The 19,351-nt window shown below is 39.4% G+C and overlaps 3 protein-coding genes across 5 annotated transcripts in view; 2 read left to right on the top strand and 1 right to left on the bottom strand.

Moving 5' to 3' along the window:
* The window catches only part of rftn2 (raftlin family member 2), a 31,294-nt gene extending 26,564 nt beyond the window's left edge, over positions 1 to 4,730 (top strand). Inside the window, exon 9 of the mRNA XM_055230687.1 lies at positions 774 to 4,730. Coding sequence (XP_055086662.1) covers positions 774 to 1,013 — 240 coding nt within the window. The 3' untranslated portion in view covers positions 1,014 to 4,730. The remainder of the gene's footprint in view (positions 1 to 773) is intronic.
* A 31-nt stretch (positions 4,731 to 4,761) lies between these two features.
* On the bottom strand, positions 4,762 to 11,953 carry LOC117389196 (MOB-like protein phocein). Of its 3 annotated transcripts, XM_033986828.2 has the most exons (9): positions 11,830 to 11,936; positions 9,734 to 9,889; positions 7,495 to 7,557; positions 6,745 to 6,845; positions 6,618 to 6,660; positions 6,385 to 6,471; positions 6,229 to 6,308; positions 6,038 to 6,149; positions 4,762 to 5,931 (listed from the first exon to the last, which is right to left on the bottom strand). In XM_033986828.2, exons 1-9 carry the CDS (start codon positions 11,830 to 11,832, stop codon positions 5,797 to 5,799), a joined length of 780 nt encoding a protein of 259 aa, XP_033842719.1. In that variant the 5' UTR covers positions 11,833 to 11,936; the 3' UTR covers positions 4,762 to 5,796. The 3 variants fall into 3 exon arrangements, with proteins under 3 accessions (XP_033842719.1, XP_033842717.1, XP_033842718.1); XM_033986826.2 differs by lacking the exons at positions 9,734 to 9,889; positions 11,830 to 11,936 and adding an exon at positions 8,196 to 8,308; XM_033986827.2 differs by lacking the exons at positions 4,762 to 5,931; positions 6,038 to 6,149; positions 6,229 to 6,308; ... (2 more) ...; positions 6,745 to 6,845; positions 7,495 to 7,557 and adding exons at positions 9,186 to 9,469; positions 9,555 to 9,644 and having other exon boundaries at positions 11,830 to 11,953.
* Positions 11,954 to 12,400: 447 nt separating this feature from the next.
* On the top strand, positions 12,401 to 19,351 carry hspd1 (heat shock 60 protein 1). Its single transcript, XM_033986856.2, has 11 exons — positions 12,401 to 12,525; positions 13,996 to 14,169; positions 14,358 to 14,693; positions 14,775 to 14,870; positions 14,986 to 15,079; positions 15,158 to 15,326; positions 15,431 to 15,530; positions 16,055 to 16,300; positions 16,953 to 17,127; positions 17,974 to 18,152; positions 18,712 to 19,351. Exons 2-11 carry the CDS (start codon positions 13,996 to 13,998, stop codon positions 18,868 to 18,870), a joined length of 1,728 nt encoding a protein of 575 aa, XP_033842747.1. The 5' UTR covers positions 12,401 to 12,525; the 3' UTR covers positions 18,871 to 19,351.

The following is a 19,351-nucleotide window of genomic DNA, read 5'->3' as shown; positions in this document are numbered from 1 at the left end:
AAAGAGGAAGAAGAGAAGAGTGTGACCGGAGTGCGTTCAACGACATGGAGAGAGGAGGAGGAAGAGGAGGGGAAGGAGAGGAAGAAGAGGAAAGAGAAAGAGGAGAGGAAGATGAGATGAGAGGAAGAGGAAAGAGAAAGAGGAAATGGGAGAGAAAGAAGACAGAGGGAGAGGGAGAAAGAGGAGAGAAGGGAGAGAAATAGGAGAGAAAGAAGAAACAGAAGAGAAAGGAGTGTGTGAGAGGGAGAAAGAAGGGGGAGAGAGAGGGAGGAGAAACATCACTGGTTGAGCAAAAACGTAACAATGGATCAGTGAGTTTGTGTAAATCTGTGTATTGTGTCATTTTAATTTCACAAATGAGTTGCTGAAGTTGTTTTTCCGTCGCCGTCAGGAGAGAAACTGTAAATGTGTTTATAAAATATATTTATGGGACAACGATGTTTAACTGGACAGTAGAGATGTTGTATTAAAACTTTACGTATCAATCATGAGAAAAGGAGGAGGAGACAGAGAGGGAGAGGGGGAAGAGAAGAGGTGAAGAATTTTAATCCAAGATCTCATGATTGTCTCTGGACGCTCTAGAACTGAAATGGGACAAAAAGCTTTTTGTTATTTCGCTTCACAAAAATATAACACATCTGAGGGACATGAAAACCTGGAGCCACTGCAGCACTTTATAAATGTTTATCTCCACATTTATAATCAGCTCCTGTTTTTAATGTTTTAAATCCACATGTTCTGATTAAACTGACTCTAAACCTGTGTGTCCTCAGCCTCTGTCTGTTCACACTGAAGTCTCCGGCCGCTCCGTGAGTCGCTCCGTGAGTCGCTCCGTGAGTCGCTCCGTGAGTCGCTCCGTGAGCAGCGCGGTCTCTCCACAGGACCTGTCCCCTGTCGCTGGCGGCATCGGGGGCTTCCCGGTGTTTGGGGGGGGCTATCCCAGCTCCCTGTCCCACCTGGAGGACGGCGGCTTTGAACCGGATGAGGGCAAAGCCGAAGTCACCTGTATGTGAGGCCGCTGAGGTCACGTCCTGTTTACACGACCGGTCAAAAGTTTATTTTTAATGCTTTTTACATTTTATATACAAACAGAAAACAGCAAATATATGAAGTAACATATATGGGATTATTAAGAAAAAAAAACTCATTTAAATTTTTCATTCTTTTAATTTATTTTTTTTATTTTATATTCAAATCCTCTAAATAGCTCTAGTAAATATTTTTTGTGGCTTTTTTCTTTATTTTATGTTCAAATCCTCTAAATAGCTCTAGAAAATATTTTTTGTGGCTATTTTCTTCTTTTTTATATTCAAATCCTCAAAATAGCTCTAGTAAATATTTTTTGTGGCTATTTTCTTTTTTTTAATTTATATTCAAATCCTCAAAATAGCTCTAGTAAATATTTTTCATAGCTATTTTATTTTTCTTTTTTTATTTTATATTCAAATCCTCTAAATAGCTCTAGTAAATATTTTTTGTAGCTATTTTATTTTTTATTTTATATTCAAATCCTCTAAATAGCTCTAGTAAATATTTTTCGTGGCTATTTTCTTTTTTCTTTTATATTCAAATCCTCTAAATCGCTCTAGTAAATATTTTCCGTGGCTATATTCTTTTTTTCTTTACTACACAGTTCCATATATGTCACTTCTTATATTTAATTTGAATGTAAAAAGTTGTAAAAAATAAATAAAAAAAAAACCCTGAATGAGATATTTCGTCCAAACCTTTGACCAGTTGTGCAAACGTGGAGTTATTTTTAACGGGACTAGAGATGAACGAAGGAAGAGGATGCGGACGCAGCGGGGGACGCCTCTTCCTGATTGGATGATGCTGTTAATAGACTGTTTAGTTCTCATCGAGTTCCTGATCGTTTCCTTTTTTGATTCAAGCACTTTTTTTTGTTTTTGTTATTTCACAAAGCCATAATGAGGACGATTATGTTTTAGACGAGCTGATGTTCACGTGCGGACCGCTGCGGTGTCGTTTGGGTCACATTAAACTGGTGATTGACAGGAGGGGCACCTTCTTAAATGAGGTTAATCTGTCACGACGATCAGTATTGGCTGGAATATAAGATGGGATAATAAAGTCTGTACAGTTTAAAACATTTATTACAAAACGAGTTGATCAGACATCTTAATCAGACTTGTTCTGTTGTACAATACACATCTATATGGGCTCCATCGGTGAAGACGGGGCTGTTTCTTCTTCTCATCAACGGTTCAATCGCATCTGTATCTTTCGCTTTAGTTCAGTAAAGTCCCGCATCTTTGTCCGATTCACGATTCATCTTCAATACAGCCCCGTTTAAACAAATCCAGAGGCGTGACATCTCGTCCATCCCTTCCAATCCAACCCAACCAACTGGAAATGTTTGATTGAGGAGCTCATAGACTTGCAGATCCCAGTGTTGTGGAGCGCCATCTGCTGGAGAATCGTGGATGGTTGAAGGTCCTACAGTTGTGGGGCCACATTGTCAGACAAAACGTCGAGGTAAATAATCTCTCGTGGAAGAAAAATGGACCAATAATTCGACTGAACATGAGTACAACAGAACAAATCTAATTAATATATCTAATATCAGTGGAGCTCAGTGTTTATCTGTGCTTTTTCTTTGCATTAGTGGAGAGATTTCGGGTGTTTTTTGTTGTAAAACGATCAGATTTAAGCCGTGGAGAGGGGAATAAGTCGCTTTTATGGCTCGTTACTGGAACATTCTGCTGTTTATTTGCTCCAGCTCACGTCTTTTAATGAAACAGTCGATTTAAAAATGGTCCACTGGGATTATCTTGCTTTATTTCAGTATTATTTTCATCAGTTTATCGCAGTATTCCTCTGTAGCGATGTATATGGAGCTTCCAGATGTGTTATTGTGACGGGTTTATTGACAGATCTTTGTTGTTTCTTCATCACTTTGGTACTGTCCGGAAATGAGCATGATGCTGTCACTGCTTTTATTTTATTGACTGGTTAAAACTGGTTTATTTCAAGTCTCATCATCATCAGTTTGTGCATCAAATGGTACTAATTCTCAGTGTTAAACGTCGTGATTTTTGCGGGTAGCTGACGTTATCGCAGCTTTGTACATACTGTAAATACACGATTTGTTACAGTTAGAGATTTAGAAGTGTTATTTAAGGCGTCAGTGCGACTGTTTTCAGATGTTAAGTTGGCAAAAGAAAAGGAGGGCTGGCCTGGGAACGCCTCGGAGGAGCTGGAGGACGTGTCTGGGGTGAGGGAAGTCTGGGAGTCCCTGCTTAGACTCCTGGCCCTGGATAAAAGGAAGAAAATGGATGGATGAATGGAAAAGGAAAAAGTTCAAATCTGTCAGCTGGGCAGTTAGTTGTGGTCAGATTACCGCTGGACACTGCCTTATATCTGTTTAAAGGGAGAAGCTAACGACACTGAAGCTAACACGCCTGTTTTTTTGGCTTGGTCTATTGAGCGACATTAAAGTTTGGTGTTATTTTCCAGCTCTTTTGCCAGTTTGAGGCTGGTTTGCACGTAGTTGTTGGCGAAAGGTGTCATATTATACCTGGACAACTGAGGGATCACACTGACATAAACGCATTTTTTTTTTTTTATACGAGGGTCATTCAATAAAAAAGGTGAATTTTTTGGTATAAGGACTTTTAATACAGTTAGAAGCTTACTTTTGTTTTCTTTTCTTTTTTTTACTTGTTTTTGGATCTTGTTACTTGGTTCGATCACCTCAGGAGACCTCACTTCTGTAGACCTCACTTCTGCCTTCATCCACAACACTGCTCCGTCCTTCTTTAAACAATTTAGCCACTTGTAGATATTTTTTTGGCTGAAACATGTGGCACCAGACACAGTTGACATTCCCCTATGAATTTCAACGGGTTTGCACCTTCAGCAACCAAAAACTTGATAACTGACCGCTGTTCAATCCTGGAGTAAAAAAGTAAGCTTCTAACTGTATTAAAAGTCCTTATACCGAAAATGCACCTTATTTATTGAACGACCCTGTGTATATAGACCATGAAAAATCCAATCCAAGCCTGATGTCTGACTCTGAAAAACTAACTGAACCTTTCAATCCACCACTGTTCTTTATAGACTCACTGATCCAACAAGGCTGTTTTGTTTACACTTCCTGTTTGTTGTCTCGGTCTAATGAGCTACACTAAATGTGAACTGTGCCTGAGTCATATTTAGCATAATCATTCAGGCCCTTAATGGATGCTCTCACATCTATTAGCACACTGGCTAGCAATGTTGTTTTCCTTGTTTAGATTTAGATTTGAGGGTTGGAGTTGTAAACAGGAGATGGATGATGTTTAAGCCCCTGTTCCTGTTCAAACATGGATCGTCTTTCCTAAAAAAAAATGCTTCTTTAACTCCTCAAACCATTTTTCTTTGCCTGAAGGGAGGAGCTAACTACACTGAAACTACACAACACTCACCATGATGCAGATTTTAAGATTTAAGGCAGTGTCCAGCAGTAATCTGACCAGAACTGAAGAAGCGGATTGGACGAGCAGCGAAACGACTTCACTCCTACAACTTTTTGTCCAGTTGACAGATTTGACTGTGAAAGACCTGGATGACTGAGGGATTACACAGACATATTAAATTAGCGTTTTTAACACTAATGTTTACATTGAACAGTATTTGTGATGCTCTGTGGGAAAGTTGTATATTTTATTCAATTATGCTTTTTGTATTAAGAAAGTGATGAATGCCATTTTGTTGTAACTCAAGTCAAAAAAAAAAAAAAAGTAAAACATAAAAACATTTGAATAATAGGTCTTTTTTATTAAGACATCATGAAAATGTCGACAGTAACAAAATTTTTAGTTCATTAAAAAAACAGTGGGTTGGATTGACAAGACTCCTCCCACAAAATAACTTAATGAGGGAGAGGGAAAGAGATGGGAGGTTGTGCTCAGTGTAGCCAATGTTCCATCCTTTGTGGACTTCTTTTTTTTAATACGTTTAAAGCAATAAAACTGGCCTGGAGGAGCGCAGTCTCATAACGATTACTGATCCGTTTAGGCAAAGAGTTACTGGGCACGTTTTACACTAGAACAGGGGCGTGTCACGAAGCAGGATCAGAGTTGGCAAAGACGTTTTTTCTAAATAGAGCCCAAGTCGGAGCCCAAAAGGGAGATTATCTGGCTGCTATTACATGTACAAAGCTTTGTTTCACTACCACACACACCACACCTACACTGTGTTTAAGCATAATTAGGTCAGCAGGCTAATTTAGTGATCCATAACATGAGACATCCCCAAACAGGAGGAGGCAACACAAGCAAATATAGAACAGAAGCACCGTCAGAAAATCCGCTGTGAAAAAGAGAGAGAGAGAGAAAAAAAAAAAAAAAAAGGCGGGATATTTACAGAGGGAAGCGGCCACTGTGCCTTTGTCATCGATACAGGTCACCATGATTACATCAAGTTTGCAAATCCAGCTGCTCAAAAGATTCAACAAAAAGGTTCCCTAAAAGAAGTGGTGAGAGCGGGTCTGTGTTCAGAAGCAGCTGTGGCCCCCTAATGGAACAAGTACAGCATGACTCTGAACAGCAATTGTTAACGCTAATGAAAGTCTGGCATCTACACAGACCTGGTTTAGTCCTACCCTACAGCCGTACCTTCAGACAGACACGGGGGGATAAGGGAAGAGGAGGTCGACAGACAGTGATGCTAGACAAGAGCCTAAATGCACTGTAGTGTGTGTCCAGTATGAGTGAGTATGTGTGTCTTAGGTCAACCGTCGCCGCACAAATTGTGTTTATATATTTCTCCTTTATGGCAGCTGCTGTGTGTTTAGGCTTCGCTCTCTCCAGCTGATGAGGTGTTCTGAACCTCCTCCTCCAGAATGGGCACGATCAGGTTGTCCTTGGACATCAGATTGTATTTCATTACGAAACGCGTAAACCGGTGACACAGGAACGTTTCATTCTGGAGAGACAGACAACAACAAAGGCGATGAACAAATATCCTAATCGTTTTTAGTTTGTTTGTTTTGGGAGAACAAGCGAGTGTGTTTTCTCGGTAAGTGACCCACCTCATACTTGTCAAATATCTGGCGATGATGGAAGTAGGCATGAGAGAATATCCTATAAATGCGACGACACACAGAGCCGAGTTTGGCCACTGAAGATTCCTTGATGCTCACCCTTAGAAGAGGAAAGTCTTAACATCAAAAACAAACTGGTGTATCTGTGTATGTTTGGATGTATGTTAATAAAAACCAACCTGCTTGGAAAGTATTTGTTGCTATTAAGAAGGCAGGCAGCTCCGTCCAGCGTGTGCCTGGTGTAGTCAATGGCAGGGCACTGCAGGTTAAACACAGTCAAGTTTAAGTCAAAATGCTATTCACACTATTTTAAAGTTGTGCAGTGTCCCAGTTACCTCTTTGGGTGTCTTGTGAGCAGCACATAAAAAGATCCACTGTTCCGTGGCTGTCATCTGGGTGCACGTGTCAGGATGGCACTCGCTCTGAGGAGAAACCAGGAAACACAAAACATTGGGAACCATTTTAAATAAAACATTAAAGTAGATCTGTGTAGCATAATATGATATAGAATGTTTATTACATTATTTATTTTATACAAATTCATATGGACGATAAGCACATTACATACCTGCAGTTTGACAGCTAAACCATTAAGCTCCAAGCAGAACTGCCTGTGTGTTAAAAGAAAAAAGGGCTCAGATCAGCACTGGGGTGTTGGGGTGTTGTTGTTGATGCAAAGGTGTAACCGCTCATACCTGAGGTGCTCGTACTTCCACACACCCTCGTCTTGACCCTCTGGAGGTTCTAGGATTTTGTCAATATTTGAACAATCTGACCGAATGTTTTGTTGTATGTACTGTAACAGAAAAAGCACCAATTATTCAACCAATATATGAAAAGAATGTATACAAAGCAAACAGATTATAGTATTCAAAAAGAGGGTTTGAAGTAGAATTTTAGACTTAATTAACCCTTCATATGACAGTGTACATTCTGATTTAACAAAAGGATCAGTTTCTACCACTCAAAAGTCAGGACACACCCTCTCAATGTCTTTTTCTTTAGCTGTACTACTTTCTACATTTTATAAACAAATAGAAGACATCAAATTTATGAAGCAAGATATATAAAATCATGTACCAAAGACAAAAAAGACAATATATACTAAACATATATTTTTTAGCCAAATCCTCAAAGTTTCCAACCTTTGTTTTGTTGAAAAATAAGTAGTAGAGTTATTTTTTTATCCTTTACTAAACAATTCCATATATCTTACTTCACATATTTGAGGTCTTCTGGGTGTTTATAAAATGTAGAAAGTAGTAAGAAAAAACAAACATTGAACGAGACGTGTGTCCAGAGTTTTGTTAGTGTAAATGCTGTAACTCTTGCTAAGCTCTGTGAACAAGGCTTTAGTGTCCAGTACCATCCAAGAGCAGGGTGACTGTGTGACAGATGCACACAGACACACACACATATACATATATACACATACACACACACACCTGTTGAACAGCGAGGGTGCTGTCCATCTCCTCGAATGATTCATCGGGCCAGTTGTAGAAATCCTGCACAAGAGCGAACATGTGAGTGTATATGTCAGCGTGTATATGCGAGTCTATGAACAAACAGGGTGTATCTGACAGTTTAACACAGCTACAAAACCAAAATAAGGAGCAGTGCGTCTCAGACAGTCAAACCTGAGAGCTGCTTCAGGTTAATATGAGGCCGTGTTTACAAATAACCCTCAAACTACTCACGTAAACTACTTCACAGCGCTCCAGCTCAGGTAATACGCACATATCTGCAGATTTGGCGACGTTTAAAACTCGCTAGCAGAACAGTTAGCATGAAAGTTAGCAGTTAGCATGAAACCCGATCATCACCTGAGCCGCTAAAATGCACAGCAGGGTGGATTACAGGGATAATTTGTGCTTTTCTACACCCATTACACGTCAATAAAACACGTTAGCTTCGATCTTTGCGTTAAACTCGTGGATTTCCTTAGTAACAATCCTCCGGGAAGTGGAAGTCGGGGCTAGCTAGCGTTAGCCTGCTGCCTGTTTCCAGCTCGGGCCTTCAGTGTGAGCTTTTGTTATGGACGTAGAAACAAAACAGTTAATGATCAAACTCGTGTCGGTTAACCGGGCGGCGGAGGAAGGATCGTGGAGCACATGTCGGTGTGTGCTCGGTGTGGAAGTGTTACCTTTGCCTTGGTTCCAGGCCGATTCCTCCTGAGAACTGCAGTGCCCTCCGCCATGACCATCGCGACAGAATACCCGGATGTCCGCCCGCGCTGCGCCGTAGTGACGCTCTGTGACGTCACTGCGCCTCTTTTTGAAATTACATTTATGTTGTTATTATTTTTAAATCCCTTTTGTCCTCTTATATAATTTCCTTAAACTATTGTTCAAACCCAAAACGCCCTGAAAACAAAAACACTTTGCACAGAATTTGGAATTTAAAATGTACGACTGTATTTATTATTTTTTTTACATTCGTTTAATATTTTTGCACATGCCATATGAATCCAATGTTTAAGCCTCTTGCCATTGTTCTGTTTATATATTTGTAATAAATAAAAAACAAAGTTATTATTTATTATTATCATTATTGTTATTGATTGTATTAGTTATGTATTTTATTAGTACATGATACATAAAAAATAATTAGTAATAATCATCGTAATAACCATAATATATAATTTTTATAACACCCCCTGCTCCTCTCTCCCTCTTCTGCTCCTCTACTGTTTCTCTCTCCTTCTGCTTCTCACTCCCTCCTCTGCTCCTCCCCCATCCCCTCTGCTGCTCCCTCCTTTGCTCCTCCCTCCTTTGCTCCTCTCCTCTGCTCCTCTCTCCCTCCTCTGCTCCACCCCCATCTCCACTGCTCTGCTCTCCCTCTTCTCCCCTCTACTCCATGGCCAGGACTTTCTCACCCATTTCCTGCAGAATCGAGGAATCGAGGAGAAGGAAACGAGGAGAGAGAAAAATGAGACGCGGCACTGGTCTGTTTTACCAGCACAAACATAAAATCTAAAGTTCACTGTATTTGTAAGATCTGTGTCATTGGTGTAAGATTAAAACACTCACACATGACTCCTCTATTTCAATTCATTCTTCTCTTATTTACACTTAAGTCCTATTAAACTAAAACAGTCTGTGGTCCTGACATGATAAACCCCAGATTAGACAGATTAACAGACCAATTCTTTTATTAGGCTCACCCGAGATGACCTCAGTCCCTCGTGACCAACACTCCAGGACGCAAGATTAGACAGTTTAGTTTTATTGTAACAAAACGTGATTAGAATTATTTACAATGGCAATAAGATAGAAAACAAAACATGAATGGGACGACAAAATTTTCTTCTTATCTATGAAAATGACAAAAGCACGTCATACAGCGATGAGTATCAAAGCAGTAGATTCACTCAACGTATTTGCCAAGAATATCTCCGTCCCGGAACAGGAAATAGTCCTAGAGGGAGTTCATAAAATAACGCAATTATGAATTTATAAAAACAATTATACTTTAAAAATAAATAAATAAAAAAATCTGTTACCTTGTCGTCTAGAATAACTTTAGTTCCACCATATTCGGGTAGAAGGACTTTCTCTCCCACTTTTACACTCAGAGGCTGCACATTTCCTTTCTGGAGAACATCAGGCATCGAGTAGAGAGTAGATTTATAAAGAAACACACATAAAACTGGCCTCAGCTCCTTATTAAAAGGCGTTTTACCTGATTTACAGATCCAGGTCCAACTGCTACTACTGTGGCCTGAAGCACTTTGCCTTGTGACTTCTCTGGCAGCATAATCCCTCCTTTAGTAACTGTCTCTGCTGTTAAACGCTCCACCAGCACCCGGTCGAACAGGGGTAGGAACTTTCTGAAGGCCTGAAAGGAACCAGAAAGTTAAAACAATTATATTTAGTGTTATTTATGAACACAATATGGACTGCAAAAGTAGAAGACAAAATGGTTCAGTAATGTTTGTGAATGAACCGGCTCTTTTTTGAACGGTTCCTTAATGTGGACAGATGGAATCGGATCTCATTTTTTTAAAGAACCACTTTTTTTTTTTTTTTTCAAATTTGTATGAATTTATACTCTGATTTACGATGAACCAACACAAGATGAAGAAAAACAATTGTGGATAAAAAATATATATTTGGCATCATAATAACAGTAAAAATTATTATTGTATTACAACATTTAAATTAGATTCTGCATAATTCCAAAGGGTAAACACACTCCTACCCTCAGTTTGAACCATTCTAAACTAGTTGGTGCGATTAAGAGAAGTTCTCACTTTGGCTTCAGTCAAAAAACAAAACAAAAAAATCTATAAAAAAGGTCCAGTCTTTTGAACGTCTATTTGATATGAAACAATCCAAAAGATTCAGCTCCGATTAAAGAGCCAAAAGTCCCATCACTAAAATGCTCAGAGAATAGAGGCTGTTATTTAAAGCTAAGTGGCCACTGGCTGCACAAGATTTGCAGTTTCCTCCTCAAAACAACAGATCTTCACTATGTTGGTAATTCTGCCCATGTGTCACAGAGGAGCGGCTCATGAGGTAAAACCTAACCAGACAACAGTTTGATAACAGATGCCGGTGACCTTGGGTGAAGGTCGCCTGAGAGAGGGATGGGGGGGAGTAAAGTTAGACAGCTGCAGGACAGATTTTTCATAGGTGAATGTTTATCCAAGGGTTAAGAAGGACAAGGGCTGCTCATTGGCCGAAAGATAACACTGATGGGTTTGACAATCGAGGAGACATGGTTAAAGATCTAAGTCATTACAGCGTATGACTCCAAGGTCTTCAACTTGGATTTAGGGAAACTGAAGAACAACCAAATGGTGACAACACAAACAAAATCAATTCAGATGCAAATTATGTCAATTCTAAAACTGCACAGGATGTAAATTTTAAACAGTCACATTTTTATACAGCGCTTTTCCAACTTCAAGTCACTCAAAGCACTTTATATCAAGGAACCACTCACCCATTCACACACACATTCACACCTTGGGGGAGAGGTGGGTGAAGTGTCTTGCCCAAGGACACAATGGCAGCATTCATTGATCTGACTTGTGATGAGCAGGAGTGAGATTCAAACTGTCAACCTTCAGATCGTTGGACAAACTGAGCCAGTGTCGCCCCCATAGCCTGAATGACAGCACTACTGCAGTTTCACAATGTAGAAGTCAGTTATTTAAGTTTAAGATAGGTGTGGGATTTAATAAATTTTCTTCTTCCCACTCCTTTATGAGCTTATACAAGAATAAATTTGTGAAATGTGCTTTAAGTGTACCCGATACATGTGCTCAAAATAAATAAAGTAAAGAAGGAAAGTTATTACAGTAGGTGAAATCATTAGTTCAAGATCAATGTGTGGGAATATCAGACATGGGGGGAAAAAAAGGTCTATAGCTAATTTAAATGTCACTGGAGACACATAAGATCTCCCCCTTAAAATAAAAAAAACGTACCATTTTACAATTTTTACCTTCATAAGTGACAAAATAGTGCAGTAACCACATTTTTCCACACAGCTCACTATGGTCACACCAGTATCACTCCTCTGTACATTTGAACACGGGATTAATCACATCGAATGAAACATTTAAGAGCAAATTATGAAGACAACGTTGAAAAAAGAGAATCCTTGACTTTCAGCCTTGTCTCCAGAGTGACCTTGTCAAGCAGATGTTGGCTAAGTTCTAGTTAGCCATATCAAACAGTTAGCATCAAGAAGCTAACTGTACATTTTCTATGACTTTTCAGCTGTGGAGGAGACTTAACAACAACAGGGCTTTGTGAAAGGTTTCTTACCATTTGTGGACGAGTGTTGTCTTATTAATAAGCGCAGAGGTGGACCCCGGGATCTGTCACAGCGTGGATGGATAAGACACACTGAGAGAGTCCTACACGTGAAAGAAATGTCCAGAACTCATATACGCATGCGCAGAAGCTGTTAAACGTTTCCCGAAAATTCTCGTACATTTAGACACATTAAATAACTGTCATTTGTAGATTAAAGTCTTGTCCCATGGCTTATATCATACACAAACACAAAATAAGGACACGTGATGAATTTTAAAATCATTTTAAATAATTTTTAGTTAGAGCAATATTGCACAATGCGAACTTTTGACCTCCGCCCTTTCCTCCAATGGCACTGGCGAAAATTCTGGAATCGTCAGCCCGGGAATGAGCATTACCAAGGACTCTGGGTTATTTGAGTATAAAATAAGCAAAATTGTTACCCGATACTTCAATATATCTTACTAAATATATCTAAAAGAACAGTATAATGTTTAAAATACTCAAATAAACCCGTATTAGGTAAGATATCCGTTAGAATTTGTATTATTCATGGTCCTGGGCTCGCCGGCAGATTACCCGGATGTGAAAAACCATGTGCAGTCCGATGTGAAAAAGCTCCTCGCACCTCTCTGTCCTCAGCTACTCTCGTTATATCACGCCGAAGAGCAGTCTCGCACCTTGTAGCACAACTTTACCGCAAAAGTAAGGACTGTCATTTACTCTTTCCTTTCTATAATGCAGTGGATGTTACGCATTAACCCGCACGCGGCTGTATAAATCGAGCTTTGAATGTTTAGCCTATATTGGGGTGCTTTACACATGTGTTTCATTTTATCACGCTGTGTCCCTGCTGATTTGACTCACTGTTAGCTAGCATTTGTTGAGGATACAGACGCCCTACTGTCTTTAAGTGGCTGCTGGTTGTGGCCACTTATGTACAGGCACAGGTCAGTTTTATTATTAATCAGATCGTGACTGCTAAACGTTATTAGATCATTGAAACTTCAGATAACAGTGCAGCTAACAGAACAGGGTGAACTTAAATGATGCAAATGAAACCCGTCGTACTGTCTTCATGTTATAAGTTGTACATGACAGCTGTTAGTAAAGTGTGGAGTGAATGAATGAGCCTGGTCTGGGATGGAGACACTTCCGCACGTGCTTTTCAATTTGACCTTGTGACGCACGACCTGAGGGACACGTGGGGTAACAAGGAACTGATTGAACCCACTTAAAATTTGGCAATCTCAATAGTTTGTCTGTTTTGACTATTAATTGTGGACCTTTTCTACTATGCCTCAAATGTTGTAAACCTTTATCATTATTAACCTCCTGGGACCAGGGGTTCACAACATATTTTGGGTTGTCTAGGCCACAATACTTTTTTTTTTTCTCTTCAAGGTCCTGGTGTCCACATATGAGAACATTATTATTGCCATTTAGTGGTGACAGAAGAGTATAACACATTATAGTTTAGATTCAACATGTATTTTGTTAAAGGTATGTCTTCCTGCACCTGTTGGCAGCACTTCAAATGAGCCACATTGTTCCAAGAGGCACAGTTGTTGTTTCTCATTTTGTTTTTACAAATGTCACTGTTACGGGCACTTGATAAATTGTTTCATTATTCAAATGTGACTTTATTCTTTCTATCAAAATGAATTAAAATGTAGAAAGAATGTTCTCATATGTGGACATAATTTTTCTCATAATGTAAAAAGATAAATATTTGTTTTTATACTCATCAGATCCCAGTCAGCTCAAATAACAAATAGAAAAAAATGTATAAAGCATGCACTGCAAGAATGTGGGTCCTAGGAGGTTAATAAAAAAATAAAATAAAATAAAAATCGGCAATCTATTCGCTTTAGTAAAACAAAAGCTGTAAAGATGCTTTGGCAATTTGGTGAACTAGACTCATGCTCTAGGTTGTTCAAATTAAATGAGTGAAATAATCATTTTAATGGTGTTACTTTTGTGGTAGTATGATGTTGATACCAAAATCTTATATTTTCATCTTTTACATTTACGCAGGTTAGCTGACTTTTACAGCAGATTAATTATTCATTTCATTCGTGTGTTGCAGTGCCACTAGTAACCACTAGAGGCATTATTGAAATGACAAACTGAAAAGTTAAGAATTAAACACCATGTTCTTTGTCTCTCTTGCAGATGTTCCGTCTACCCACAGTCATGAAGCAAGTCAGGCCAGTGTGCCGGGCGCTGGCACCTCACCTCACAAGAGCATATGCAAAAGACGTCAAGTTTGGCGCAGATGCTCGAGCTCTTATGCTGCAGGGAGTTGATCTGCTGGCTGATACAGTGGCTGTTACTATGGGTCCAAAGGTAAGTATTTTAAATTATTCTTCTGCTATTGTTTCTAGCATCCTCCTTATTATGTAAAGCTCTTTGACTGACTTTGTGTATTAATTATGCTATACAAATAAACTTGCCTAATGCAATTTGGTTAACAGTTTTTAATCATTTGCTAAATACTCATTGGTTTTTTTTGTTTTTTTACCAATCTGTTTCAGGGTCGCACTGTCATCATCGAACAGTCGTGGGGCAGTCCTAAGGTCACCAAGGATGGTGTAACAGTCGCTAAAGCCATTGATCTGAAGGACAAGTACAAGAACATTGGCGCTAAGCTGGTTCAAGATGTGGCCAACAACACCAACGAAGAGGCTGGTGACGGCACGACCACCGCAACGGTACTGGCACGAGCCATCGCCAAAGAGGGATTTGATACCATCAGTAAAGGAGCCAACCCTGTGGAGATCCGCCGTGGGGTGATGATGGCTGTGGAGACTGTTATAAATGAACTTAAAAAGCTCTCCAAACCAGTCACAACACCAGAGGAGATTGCACAGGTATGTATTTGTAGTAAGATCATAACAGTAATATAATTTTGTACAAATACGTAAACATTTTGTCCATTTTGGATCTTGTAGGTAGCAACCATTTCTGCCAATGGAGATGTGGAGATTGGTAACATAATTTCAAATGCCATGAAGAAAGTGGGTCGCAAAGGAGTGATCACTGTCAAGGTTGGTGGAAAAGTTTATTCCAGAATAGTATTATTATTGGGGTTGTTATTGTGGTTATTTTGTAGTTTTATTTTGTGTCAACTTTGCATTTGTTTATGTCAATGCTTTTATTTAGGATGGAAAAACTCTCCACGATGAGTTGGAGATCATTGAGGGCATGAAGTTTGACCGTGGTTACATATCCCCTTATTTTATCAACACTGCCAAAGGTAAACAGCTCAAGGCGTTCACATTTGAAACTTTAAATTTGAGACTTTTTCCACAGTTAAAATGGTCTTTTCCAACAGGTCAGAAGTGTGAGTTTCAAGATGCCTACCTTTTGCTGAGTGAGAAGAAAATCTCAAGTGTCCAGAGCATCGTCCCAGCTTTGGAAATTGCCAATCAACATCGCAAACCTTTGGTGATCGTGGCTGAAGACGTCGATGGAGAAGCCCTGAGCACACTGGTCCTCAACAGGTATGGCATAAATCTAAAATGTTTTGTTCTTTTTTTTATTTATCTGATTATCTGTCAAATATTTATACATCTGCTCTGACTGATGTAACTCAAATCTCTTTCAGGCTCAAAGTTGGGCTGCAGGTCGTAGCAGTAAAAGCCCCTGGATTTGGTGACAACAGAAAAAATCAGCTGAGAGACATGGCCATCGCCACTGGGGGCACTGTAAGTCCACTCTTTATACTGGTGTAATAGAATAGTGTTGTGGGGCTTTACTTTTAAGTCACACTGTAAGTCTAATGCACAATCACAGGGTTTCCACATGTCCTGGAAAGCCTGAAAATCTGGAAAACTCACCGAAATGCAGGAAATTACACCTAATTTGTACAAAATTTCTTGGGAGGACGCCAACCCCACCTTCACCTTTCTTTTTACCTTACCTGGCATCAAATTAGAATACGCTGTGAACCCAAACATACCAACTTCTGAAGTATTTTCTGTTTACTACCAATGTTCTGTGTTCATATGTACGCTTATGTCTAAATATACAAAGTGATGACACCACTATGCAAAGGGAATATGTTTAAATGTGAATATAATTGTGTTGTATGCTCTTAGACTACATCTTCATCTGAAAAAGTAGCTGTCGATGACGCGATTACTAACCCTGACTTAACAAAAAACAACAAACAAACGTATATCTACATGATTACGCAAATGACTTGATAGAACCTTTTTAATATTTGCAGGTGTTTGGAGACGAGGCCATCAGCTTGGCTCTGGAAGATATTCAGGCTCATGACTTTGGCAAAGTTGGAGAAGTCCAAATCACCAAAGATGACACGCTGCTGCTGAGGGGAGGAGGCAGCCCGGCCGATGTGGAGAAACGCGCCGCAGAGATCGCAGAGCAGCTGGACAACACCACCAGCGACTATGAAAAGGAGAAACTCAACGAGAGACTGGCCAAGCTGTCGGATGGTGTGGCTGTGCTGAAGGTCTGTGTGTTTCATAACTGTACAGATGATTCTAATTAAACAAAAAAATTAATTGAAAAAAAAATTGCATTAAAATGAAATAAATAAAAAATAAAAGCAATAAAAAAAATAATTAAATAAATACATAAAATAAAAATAATAATAACAAAAGGACAAAAATTAGCGGTGAAACATTTTCGGTCTTAAACTTTAATCCAGTTGACTGAATTAGAGATGTAACAAATCTCTTTACTTTCATCGTATGCATCTCACAGTATGATATTTATTTAACTAACGACTAACTAACTAACGAGACTAACGAAATTGTGAATATGCCACTTTTTCCTTTTTAAAATGCCTTGACAAGAGGTAAAGGTTCTGTTATAATCCAAAGAGCTAAGATTTAAATGTGCTTAATAATGACTCTTCATGTAGTCTGCACTAAAATGGAGCAAAGGATCATGGTCTATGTAGTTGTTTTTTTGTGCACCATAACACGATGTTATTGTGAGACTTTTGGCGATATAATATCACAATATTTTGATTGTTACATCACTGGACAGAACAGAATTTTTTTTTTTGCAATGGATCATACCTGGATGACAGAGATTACACAGACAACTGGCCAAGGATTTGCATTTTAAATAAACCTGTATAATTTCTTTAATTTTAGATTGGAGGAACTAGTGATGTGGAGGTGAATGAGAAGAAAGACCGTGTGACGGACGCTCTGAACGCCACACGAGCTGCTGTGGAGGAGGGCATTGTTCCTGGAGGAGGCTGTGCACTGCTGCGCTGCATCCCATCACTAGATAGCCTAAAAACAGCCAACTCTGACCAGCAGATAGGTCGGTTATAAATGGACTTTTGTCATAATTTTCACTTGTTTTAATTGCATTTATTACTGTTTCATTTTGTTAGCATAAATTTAAAGAGACAAAAAAAAAAAATCATCCCCTACCCCAACTAAGTCACTTATAGGCCCCTACACTATATATATGAATGGACATAGCTAACCTGCTAGCCACGCTTCTGACTCATCGACTCCAGTTCACTTTACATTGAAAAACTACGTCCTGTCTCTCTGTAACTGCTGCTGTCAGACTCATCATTTTGGTCTTAAAATGTTCGTATTAACCCACTTTACATGATCCTGGTGTTATTTATTTCACTATTGTGTCTGTAAATCAAGATATGAACAATATTAACAGACAAATCAGGTCCTTCTTTCCCTGAGGTCACCCCTGTTAGCGTTAGCAACAGGTTTGATTGACAGTGTTGCCAAGTGCCTGCTTCCTGATAAACTGGAAGGGGCGTTACCTTCAACAGCCTCGCTCCTGATTGGCTCTTTGGTTGCTATGATAGTTATGCATATTTGGAACTCAGACCTCAAGTATCATAGCAACCAAAAAGCCAATCCAGAGCAAGGCTGATGAAGGTAACGCCCCTTCCCAACAGCACTGCTTTTTTCAATGTAAAATGAATTTGAGCCAGGGTCGATGGAGCGAGAAGCGTGCATATGCTCACTTCCTATTTAGAGAGTGACGGCTAGCAGGTTAGCTACATCCATTTACAGTCTATGATTTGAAATCATGATTTAACGTGTTCCATAGCTTGATTCCGTATACAGAGACACATTTCTGTTTTAATGTTGTCCTTGAGAATAATATATATATATTTTTACTTCTGTCTAGGTGTGGACATCATTAGGCGAGCGCTCCGTATCCCCGCCATGACCATTGCCAAGAACGCCGGCGTGGAGGGCTCTCTCGTCGTAGAGAAAATCCTGCAGGGACCACAAGAGATCGGCTACGACGCTCTACAGGGAGAATATGTGAACATGGTGGAGAAGGGCATCATTGACCCCACTAAGGTACAGTGTGTCGTACAGTATGTCGTACAGTATGTCGTACAGTATGTCGTACAGTATGTCTGAAACTTGACGAATTGGGAAACGATGTGATATCACAATTCCAAGAGCCACTTTTCCCTACTTTCCCATGAAATATCCAAAATGTAAATGCACAAATGTTTAACCTGATAATTTCTGTTAGTGACTGGACCAATTAACTTCTTATATTACAACAAAAATCTGCATTTGAACAACATTCATTTTAGCTGCCCCCATCTGTATTAAATGTTTAGCCTGTAGAATGTGGTGAACATCTGAAACACAGCAGTATTTCCACATACATAATCTTTTGTGAGCAACTGCAGTAACTTTGGTCAGTATTTTATAATGTACAAATAACACTTGAGTAGATCAGGTTTTAAAGATCGCTCAAAAATGCACGAAGAACTACAGCTTCAGAGGGTAAAAGAGAAGGACACCACTATAACATGTTTAAAATGAAAAGTCAATTTTGGAGAATAAGTCTGATTTAAATGCTAATATAGTCTAATTTGTTTGGTTTTTTTGTATATTTGAACAGGTTGTAAGAACAGCATTACTGGATGCGGCTGGAGTAGCGTCTCTCCTCTCCACAGCTGAGGCCGTTATTACAGAGATCCCTAAAGAGGAGAAGGAGATGCCCGGTGGCATGGGGGGCATGGGAGGCATGGGGGGCATGGGAGGTGGCATGGGTTTCTAAGATGACCTATGACTTGTTCAACGGACTAATGTACAGAGGTGGCAGAGACCCAGAGAGACCCTGCTCGCCCATGTTCGCCCCAATCTGCAGTCGACTGCCAGACCGTGGAATCGTTCGAGCTTGAGTCTGGCTCTGAATCGAGTCATGGTTTCTTTGGTTCTTCAGTATCGTTAAAAAAAATGGAAGAAGGATTATCTCCATAGCGTCAAAACATCCCTCCACAAACCTCCAGTGGCTTGGACAAGTGCCATTTTAACATGAACACGTCATTGTTCATAGTAAAATAACAGATGTTACACTGAGGTGATGGCCTAACTATAACTAACATCATGAATCTATTGATTATGCTGTTTATTTCTGCAAATGAGTCTGTGTCCTTAACTTGTTTTTCTTGTGTTTAATTATTTCCTTTTTATATTTGTCATGGTTTTGGCTGATATTGGTACAGTCATGTAATTGATTAAATCAATTTTGTTACGAA

Source organism: Periophthalmus magnuspinnatus, chromosome 21 (assembly GCF_009829125.3).
Source record: "Periophthalmus magnuspinnatus isolate fPerMag1 chromosome 21, fPerMag1.2.pri, whole genome shotgun sequence".
NCBI classification, from domain to species: Eukaryota; Metazoa; Chordata; class Actinopteri; order Gobiiformes; family Gobiidae; genus Periophthalmus; species Periophthalmus magnuspinnatus.
This window is presented reverse-complemented; position numbering and strand designations above follow the sequence as displayed.

Bases quoted from the DNA above. Each gene is read 5' to 3' on its own strand.
- hspd1 (XM_033986856.2), top strand. From the start codon at position 13,996: ATGTTCCGTCTACCCACAGTCATGAAGCAAGTCAGGCCAGTGTGCCGG. The intron at 14,170-14,357 runs GTAAGTATTTTA...AATCTGTTTCAG, and splicing joins CTGTTACTATGGGTCCAAAG to GGTCGCACTGTCATCATCGA. The intron at 15,531-16,054 runs GTAAGTCCACTC...TAATATTTGCAG, and splicing joins CCATCGCCACTGGGGGCACT to GTGTTTGGAGACGAGGCCAT.
- LOC117389196 (XM_033986828.2), bottom strand. The intron at 7,558-9,733 runs GTAAAACGCCTT...GCTCTTGTGCAG, and splicing joins GACCTGGATCTGTAAATCAG to GATTTCTACAACTGGCCCGA. The intron at 6,150-6,228 runs GTTGGTTTTTAT...TCCTCTTCTAAG, and splicing joins AACAAATACTTTCCAAGCAG to GGTGAGCATCAAGGAATCTT.